Below are 9970 nucleotides of genomic sequence, written 5' to 3' on the forward strand. Positions count from 1 at the left end.
GCTTGATTGTATGACCCTAACACAAAAAATTTGGTGATATAATTTTTATTGAGATTATGAATTTTAAAGTGTTTGAAATGTGTTTTTAAATGTATAAATAAATTTAACACTTTGAAAAATTTAGAGCTCTATAGATTATATCAAACTTACAATCCAATAAATTCCTACTAAATATTCTTCTAAAAATTCTTGCTAATTTTTTGAACAAAATTAAATTTTGATTGTAAAAATCATGGAGGCTTTGATATTTTATTGTGGATAATAATTTTTTTGGTAATCCATGAAGTGTAGACCAATCGATTTGTGTAAGGTTTAGTGCAGAGTTGGTCAGGTTCAAATCTCATGGAAAGGGGTTGAGGATGAAAGCCACCATTGGAAGAATTAAACTATCCCAAGGGGCGTCCAACCTCTACATAGCTTCACACAATCTTGATGATAGTTGTATCTACATAGCTTCACACAATCTTGATGATAGCACAGGATATCAGATCATTTTTCTATCCAACATTGGAGGGCACCCTAGTGTAAACTCAACCTAGTTAAAAGACAATACAATTTACAGTTTTTAGTAAGATTGTAAATTTTAAATTGTTTGGAATGAATTTTTAAATGTATAAATAAATTCAATACCTTGAAAAATTCTTGAAACTTTATACCTTTTCCCCTGGAAAAATCGTAATCTTTCATTATACTTTGAAAAATTACATATTGTAGATGCACCTAAATGCATATGCTATAGTCTATCAGCTTGATGGCTCAGCAAAATAGATAACGGATATATCAGCATAGATAACCAGTTCATCAGGATGATCATTTAGTTTCTGTTTGGTTTATATACATATTGCCACGCAGGGCCGGTTATATACTTTCCGTCAAAATGTAATCAAAAAACCTGTACAGTTTATATCATATATTCAGTTCATGGGCTGTCCGCCCTGTGGTATTGAGGGTCTATATAAGGCCGATGATAATATTGATAAGCATTTGACCCTCTCTGCTACTCATCCACTCCTCGGAGTAGCGCCTTGACTGCCTTGGATAGTTCGTCGGCACTGCAGTTGTGTTCCCCGAAGCTTTATACCATACAAATATTCCAAAAAAATAAAACTAACTCAAAAAATATGCTGAAAGAAAAAAAGAAAAAAGAAAAAAAAAAAAAGAGAGATATCATTAAAACATACCAGGAAAAATTCAAAAAATCTGACAAAGTAAGAGTAAGTAACAAATAATTATAGTTTATGTAAATTAACTTGAAAATGTACAAACACTCTGACGAAGAAAATTCATATGAAACATGAAATTGAGCACCCTTACAAGATGGATTCATCTTATTTTCCGACACTTAAAACCAGGTTTACTTCGATGAATCTTTGCCAATCTATTATTAAAGCCCGTAAATGAAAGGAAAACTGACACTAAATAATACATGCCGAACTATAAACAAACAGATCTCTGTTCACCACTCAGTGATTTCATCTCTTTAGAGCAATCATAACACACAAGTATATGAACACAATGTTCTACAACCATAGGACATTATGTATTCTTCCTCAATATAAACCCAGTCCTAGCCATCAGCAACAACATGCCTCGCACAACCAACAACAGCACAGAGCCGCCACGCTGCAAATCCATAAAAAACACAAATCAATAACGCAAAATAAAAGCCATATATACTTACAGAATAACAAAAAATAATTGCAATTGAATTCATACCATCCTTCAATAAATCCTTTCTTTCCTCTGTGCTGCGTTTTTACAGGCACGGATGATCCTTTCTCTCCTCCGTGCTGCGTTTTTACAGGCACGGATGATTCAGCGTACTGGGGAGGAGGAGCTTGCATGGGATACCCTGATAACAATATTAAAAGAATGTGAATACAAATTATTTGTGATCATCATTCAAGAAAATAATTGACGAAATGAAAAAACGCAGGAGGACAAGAGAGCCGAACCTGGCGGAGGAAGAGGGTAGGCTGCAGGTGGTGATGAAAACTTGTTGTCAGCCATGGCTGCTTCAGATTCGATTCGAACTCACAGTAATGAAGGCAGGAAGAGCAATAATAATGAACTGACTGTGATCTGGCTGGATTATAGTGGATGTTACATACAGATATGAGTGTCTTCTCCGCGTTCACCTTTAAAAGAAATTCAGTTTCCTACGCATGCAACATGACTGCCCCACTTTCCCTGTCACCTTCTCCCACCTAGAGCTACTGACATCCAGAACACGACGAAGGTACGTGGGCTCTCATGATTTATTTATGAATTCTGACACATCCTGGCATCAGCCTTTGACAATTGAGCCTTGATTACGCAGAGGCGTGCTTCTTGAATCTGCGGTTTGGCGGACTTGGTCAGCAAGACCTTCAATCTGGTAAATTACACTTATAAAAATTTGGCAGAATTTTTTTAATCCGGGTTATTGCTGTCAAACTTCAAAATTTTAGATGATCCAGGGATTCTTGACTGTGTTAGAATCAATTTCCACCATCACAGAAACTATTCAAAAGCTCTAGCATTCTTATTTCTTGACAATTTTTTATGAGACACCAGCAAGAAATCTGCAGTTTGTGGCATCCATAAACAACTAGCATTCTCGTTTTTGAATTTTTTTTACGAGATACCAGCAAGAAATCTGCAGTCCAGGCAAACTTATGGCATGGGTAGACACCCCAACTTTGTTGGGAGTAGGCTAATTCCCAACCAACCAAAGCCTTAGTGTAACCAAGCTTCAAATTTGCCAAAATTTTGATAAAATCTAGCAGATTTTTTTGTAAATCCATAAATCCAGGTTATGGCTGTCAAAGTTAATGATTTTGGGTTCTTAGAGATTTTTGATGGTGCTGAATCCATTTCCACTATAAACTAAATTCAGAACCAAATTTAAAAAAAAATAACAAATTCTAACATTTTTAACCATCTTGTACCGCCTCAATAAACAAAGCCCCAACCAAATCATCTAGTTTCCACATTAATTTAAAATTTTTTTTTGCTTAAATCTAATTATCTTTTTAATTTTCAATCTTAATTTCATTATTTAACCAGTCTAATCCCATTATACAGTCTAATCCAATCATACCATTCTATGTTTAGATTTTTTGGGGGCATATAGCTAAACCAGTTTTAATTACGTCTTATTTTTTAGTTATTTAAAATTGTTTTGAATACATAAATCGGTATAATGTCCTGAAAAACTTTGAAAGTTAACATATTTTACTCTAACAAATTATCTTTTGCATTTCAAAAACCTTAAAATACTTAAATTGCGTAAAGTTTAGAGAGCTTACTCCAAAAAGATTTCATGCCTTTCAAACAAATTTAATTTAAAGATATGCTAGAAACCACCCAGATTCAAATTACCAGAATATTTTTAACTCTTGCATTTCAAAAACTTTAAAATACTTAAATTGTGTAAAGTTCACAGATCTTTCATGCTTTTCAAATAAATTTAATGTAATGATATGCCTAGAAACCATCATGATTTAAAATAGGAAAAAGTCCCATATACGATGCCACTATTTACGACTAGCTGGTTAATAGGTATTAAATGAAATTTTGGATAACTGGTTTACCCAAATTTAATGATGGGTATATATATATATATATATATATATATATATATATATATATATATATATATATATATATAAAATATGTTTATTGGTAGACTAGTTATTTTCAACCATTTATTAAACATCATATACATATCGATTTGGATGTGTTGTCTTCCATGTGATTAGGATGCCTCGTCATAATCATAATCAAATCATTGACTTACCAAAATCCAATAGTGAGCATATGCATCTCCCACCGTTTAATGCTTATTGGCAGGCTAGTTATTTTCAACCATTTATTAAACATCATATGCATATCGATTTGGATGTGTTGTCTTCCATGTGATTAGGATGCCCTGTCATAATCATAATCCAATCGCTCACTTACCAAAATCCAATAGTGAGCATATACATCTCCCACTCATTTAATTCCTATTGGCAGGCTAGTTATTTTCAACCATTTATTAAACATCATATGCATATCGATTTGGATGTGTTGTCTTCCATGTGATTACGATGCCCCGTCATAATCAAATAAACACCTTGCCAAAATCCAATAATGAGCATATACAACCACAACTCATTTAATAGTTATTTTCAACCATTTATTAAACACTATGTGCATATCGATTTGGATGTGTTGACTGGCTTACCAAAATCCAATAGTGAACATATACAACCCCTACTCATTTAATAGTTATTTTCAACCATTTATTAAACACCATGTGCATATTGATTTGGATGTATTGTTTTCCATGTGATTATGATGCCCCATCATAATCAAATGTGCAGTGCTCAAAAGAGGCTACAATGGGGTAAGTTTGGAGGTATAGCTAGATTGTTTTTTGGATAGATTATATTTTGGGTTTATTTTGATATATATTTTTAGCGAGATCATGTTTTTGGTCAGAAAATAATGGAAATTTTGGTAGAAGACAAGGTTGGTATAAATTTGTTTAAAAATTGGATAAAAATTAGGTATAGTTGAGTTTTTAAATTTATAAATAGATTGAATTATTTTAAAAAATTTCAAGGCTTTGAATTTATTTATATATTTGAATAGAAACATTTCAAGAAATGAAAAATAGTGATTTTAGATGATCAAGATATCTAGTCACCAGTATGTATCTAACATTCCACATTATAACCATACATTTCCAGATAATCTATTTGGGGAATAATGCCATCTTTCAAATGTTTATGGTCCTTATATCCCAAATGATAAACTATTGTTCCTTAAATCTATTGTCAAGACTAGCAACTTAAACTCTCCCGCCCCATGGATAATTGGTGGAGATTTCAATATTATCAAGTTACTCACTCAGAACAAACGTGGAATATGGGGGTTAGATATAGACATGGCACTATTTCAAAAAGAAATCGACTCATCCTTCCTCCTTGAGGGGGAAACAAACAATGACATTTATCCCTGGAACAATAGGAGAGGAGGTCAATAGCACGTTGCATCAAAGTTGGATCAATTCTTAATTTCTAAGAATATCTTAAGCTAAGATCATTGGGCTATATGCCTCAACATTGATGTAAAAGCCTACCCTCGAAATCGACTATTTATATTTGATAAATTTTGGCTTCGTCATCCATATTTCCACTCAAATATTCAATAGTGATGGGTGGAGTTAGAGAAAATAAATGGATCAGACATGTTCACTCTATATAGAAACTAAACCACATCAAAGGGAAACTAAAAGGTTGGAACAAGGGGCAATTTAGCAACATTTGGGAAGAAAAAAATAATTTGGAACAAAAAATGGTGAAGATCCAACAGGAGGTTATCTTATACAGTAGATCTGAGAACCTAATCAAGGCCAAGGAAGAAACTTTGCAGGAATTGGAGGAACGAAGAAAGTAGGAAGAAATTTTAGTGGAAACAAAAGTTTCACATCCAACGCCTAAAGAAGGTGGAAAAAATAGCTTTATTCCATAAATCAATGATACAATCGATGTAAACTTTGAAACGGAAACTGATACTATTACCCGTTTCGTAGAGATAGCAAAAAAGTGACTTGATTTTGAAAAGGGGTGATGCAGAACACACATGTTTTTTCTAGAGCATAGTTTTTGGCACTTTAATTTTTTTTATGTACATTACATTTTAGAATGGTAGTGATTTTCATGCTGATTTAAAAAAGTGGGTATTCTGCATCAAACCCTTTTTTAAAAGACCTATTTTTTTACTTTAAATTTTCTAATGTATGAAATGTAAATAATTATTTTGTAAATTTAATAATTTTTGAAGTGGTTGTTTTCCTCATATTTTTATGTTTTTTATTTTAATTTTAATTTTTTTGTAGTGAGGTTTTTATTGTTTTGCATTTTTAAGTTAGAAGGTTGATATTTTGAATTTTCGATATTCTACATATTTATACATCCTTAATTAATTTTTCAATCCACATGAAATAATTGTTTCTAAAAAACAATATTTTTTAACAATGGACATAAAAATAACCATTTTTAACATAAATATAACTAAAAAACTACACATTTTGATCATTTTTTTGCTAGAATTGACATGTCAAAATCACAATTTTTATACGAACATTTTAAATAAAAATAGTTAAATAATAGTTTTTTTTTTATGAATTTCATGTCAAAAAAATAATAATAATCATTTTTTTTAAATAATGATTAACTTAAAAATTAATGCGAAAATCACATATTACAAATATTGAACGCATAACAACCTTAATTGAGTGTTTATTCTTCTCATAAATGTCAAAGTCAAAACATTGCAAAGCTTGATTTCCAAGCATAACTTAAATTTAATCAACAATGTCACGTAATCCAAACTCTTCATCCTCTAGAGTTTCATCATTGTCTTCTTCCACAATATTTTCTGCTTCCTTTTGCTCATTTTCCTCTTCTAATGGATCTTTGATGTTTGTGAATCTCCCAATGTATGTCTTTCCAAAAATTCCATGTAATGGTGGTTGGGGTTCATTTGCCTTTTTTGCCACACGTGATTCACTAAAGTCCCCTTTCTTCAACCCAATTTCTTGCATTGCATCTGGAAGAAATTGAAGAACATTAATTCTTTGCTAAATGAAATTGCACTATATTGTATCTTTTTCAATTGCAATGCAATTTCTTCTTTTTTGAAGGCAACATGCTAATGTTGTACATAATTATCAAGAACAAAAGAAATAATGAAGTAAATTAGTACAATGAGATATAAATTAATAAATAACATATTGAAATTCAATTCCATATAATAAAACTTACCTAAGCCAGAAAATAAATCCAAAATCCAATCTCCTTCATTTGACTGCCACAAAGACATGGCTAAATCGAGCCCCTAAATACCATTGGGTTACATTGTTGAAGTGCTCAAACAGCTCGATTGAGCGCTTAAAAAGGGCTCAATTGAGAAATCATTTTTTCCACCCAAAAGTGCCATCTCTTGGAGTGAAATCATATCATATGTAGCTAAAGGCTAGACAAAATATGTTTTAGTCAGAGACATAAACGGTCATAATACCTACACATATCCCTTATACAGGGATTTAGAGCACCAGTCATTCAAACAATACAATTTAATATGTAATTCCATTTATTGATATTATCTTTTGGGATGTTTTTATAAAAAAAAAAATGAAAAGTTGTTAATATCCTCTCCTCTTATTGTTGCATTTATCCATACTTTAGTGATTAATAACTTCATAAATGAAACTAGAAATTGGTAAAGATAAATTGTGAAAACCAAGACTTGCCCATTATCATCACTAGTTAAAAACGGTAGCAAGATCTTTGCATCAAAGAGGACACCACCAGGTAAGATTTCGACAAACCTTATTTAATGTAGTTGTTAGTCTATATAGAGTATGTTGCTTTTAGTTTTGATTTGTTAATATATTTGTTTTAAAAGAAAAAAATAAAAATAAATTTAGTACCAAAGATAACATTTTTAATATAATTAAACTCAATTTTTAATTTTTATTCAAAAATATCTTATTCAATTTTAATTCAAATCTTAATTTTTATTTAAAAATCTCGTCTAATTTAATCTTGTTTTTCATTTTTATTTAAATTAACTAACTATTTCATTATCACAATCTTATATATACATATATATATTAGAAAGGAAAATTGTCATTTATTAATTAACTCTATTTCCTTTTGATGTCAAAATAATAATACACTATACATGGAAAGGGTAATTTCTAGCATTAATTTTCTACTTTAAAATCTCATATTTTTTCTAACTCGGTCCCAATTCCCTCGAAATAGAATAATACACTACCACACGTGGAGAGCATTTTATGGTATTATTTCTTTGCAGGTGTCGAGCGGAAAAGGCACACCTCCCCGTCCCATGATTACCTAGATTGGAGAGCTCACCCCGCTCCTATAATGCATAGTTACCAAGTCCGAATTCGAATTCGATTCAGTACGGAAAAAATTCGATACGGAAAAAATTCGGAAATATACATATTACAACTATTTAAATATATGTTTTAACCAAAAAACAAATTGAGCTAACCATTAAAACTATTATAAATTATATAATATGATATTCAATAAAAATTAAATTTCCATACAAATTTCATATTACAAAACATATCGATTTCATATTATCATAAATTTTATATTTAAATAAAGTCAAATATTTTTTCAAAATTTAAATTGTTATTTAATACTTAACCAAAAAAATCAAATTCCTTTTATTTAACTTAAATAAATATATCTCTTACAAATACTTACAATATAATTTGTAAATTAAAAATCTAATATATATCAATATTATGTTTTACAAACGTCCATTCTCTGGTAGCTTTTCACTATATCTCATAATTCCTAACCTATTTATACATCATAATCCCTAGCCTATTTATACTAACGAATTTCATCAAAACCTTTGCCATATAAATCATAACCGATACTTTGATGTGTATCACTCCGCATTTCATTTAAAACTTGCCATCTAATTTACGCTCCAAAAATTCATTGCAATCGGCACTATTCTCCCTGTACCGAACTTTGAATCAGCGAATTATTTGACGAACCGAATCGAACCACCGAATTGTTAAATTTTTTCGACCAGTACGACCAAATTTGGTAACTATGCTATAATGTACGTGAACCCACGTGCCTTATTTTCAGAACAGCAATCAATTCTCTCTTCAAACCAAACTCCAATAGATTTTTGTTTATGCGGGCTACAAAATTGCATTATTTTCCAATGAGATTGAGCATGCTCAATTTTTGACAAGCAAGCAAAAAACATCATGTCGAAGGAAGCACAAGTCTGCACAAAACCAATCCTCATGCAACACATAACATGTTGCAAATTTGGATTCCTCTCTTTAGCTAGCAACGGCTTGCTATATTGCACTCCTTCCATTTAGATGTAATTACTCAACTTAAGCATTTCTTGATAATACCACGTACTGTTGAACCTTACAGAATGTTTTGCACTTCTGTTGTGTTCAAAACACCCATCTGTGAACATGATTTAAACTTGGGCCTATAAAATACCAATAAGGATATCCCCCATACTTAATGCCACAGTCGTGCGGAGGCCGATAATAATTCCCCGACAATTCTCTGTACCAATAATAAGGTTTTGGACATGGCGCTAAAATTAGTTGGGGACGTGGTATATTTTGTGGAACCCAATGATAAATGGTACCATTTCCTTTGAATTTCCACAGCAAATCATTTGCTTCAACCAAAAGTTCCTATCAATGTTGATAACAAGTGTTGGATCACCGTCTCCTTTGGTCTGGAATGCATTGTTCACATGATTCAGATCTCAGTTGTTGTGACCGAAATTACTATGGTTGCATCTGTATCAACCGATGACTTGTCGGAAAAGTTTTGTTAGTGGCACAGGGAGAAAATCCACTCATGAAATCACCAATTCGTCGCCCACAATAACTTCTGACTTGGCCTTCAGATCTTGGTGCTCCACGTCTGCTGTTGTTCTGGAGTTGAGAAACCTGAGCATTATATGATCCAGCATTCTAGAAATCACTGTGATTTATTGTGATTTCTAGAAGGCCGACTTACTGATTGGAGATTGGAGACACCCACAACTCAATTCGCAGCCAATTCACACCGTTCGAACTCTTCCCTATAGATTTCAGAACATGCCTCCACATGGACTTGAATGGTGAAGATCCACACCATCAATAGATCAACAAATCGCTACCTCCCTGCACTGTTCCTGTTTGACAGGCACACAGATCACACTCAACAAAAAGAGATACACAACACTGATACTTTCGCACAATGTTATATAACTTACACCTATGTACAGAGAATTAGCATGGCTAGAATTTGCATATAGATCAAAATCTATATTCATAAGCAAACTGGTAATTAAAATTTTTCATGATCATTGTTTGAGGTGATTCTCAGAATCGCCCCACCAACCCGGCGATTCTCAGAATCAC

The 9970-nt window shown here is 32.0% G+C and overlaps 1 protein-coding gene across 1 annotated transcript; it reads right to left on the bottom strand.

The window, feature by feature from the left end:
* Nucleotides 1-1211: 1211 nt before the first annotated feature.
* On the bottom strand, nucleotides 1212-2130 carry LOC149232792 (uncharacterized). Its single transcript, XM_089376572.1, has 3 exons — nucleotides 1956-2130; nucleotides 1717-1852; nucleotides 1212-1623 (listed from the first exon to the last, which is right to left on the bottom strand). Exons 1-3 carry the CDS (start codon nucleotides 2008-2010, stop codon nucleotides 1575-1577), a joined length of 240 nt encoding a protein of 79 aa, XP_089232698.1. The 5' UTR covers nucleotides 2011-2130; the 3' UTR covers nucleotides 1212-1574.
* Nucleotides 2131-9970: the final 7840 nt, after the last annotated feature.

The sequence above is a fragment of the Pinus tabuliformis genome, chromosome J, assembly GCF_031772625.1.
Source record: "Pinus tabuliformis cultivar Carrire ecotype Pingquan chromosome J, CPIR1, whole genome shotgun sequence".
NCBI lineage: Eukaryota > Viridiplantae > Streptophyta > Pinopsida > Pinales > Pinaceae > Pinus > Pinus tabuliformis.

What these genes read in the sequence shown, in the direction of transcription:
- LOC149232792 (XM_089376572.1), bottom strand. Translation starts at nt 2,010, where the DNA reads ATGGCTGACAACAAGTTTTCATCACCACCTGCAGCCTACCCTCTTCCT. An exon ending in CTACCCTCTTCCTCCGCCAG is followed by an intron (nt 1,853 to 1,955) that starts GTTCGGCTCTCT and finishes TATTGTTATCAG; the next exon opens with GGTATCCCATGCAAGCTCCT. An exon ending in AAAGGATTTATTGAAGGATG is followed by an intron (nt 1,624 to 1,716) that starts GTATGAATTCAA and finishes ATGGATTTGCAG; the next exon opens with CGTGGCGGCTCTGTGCTGTT.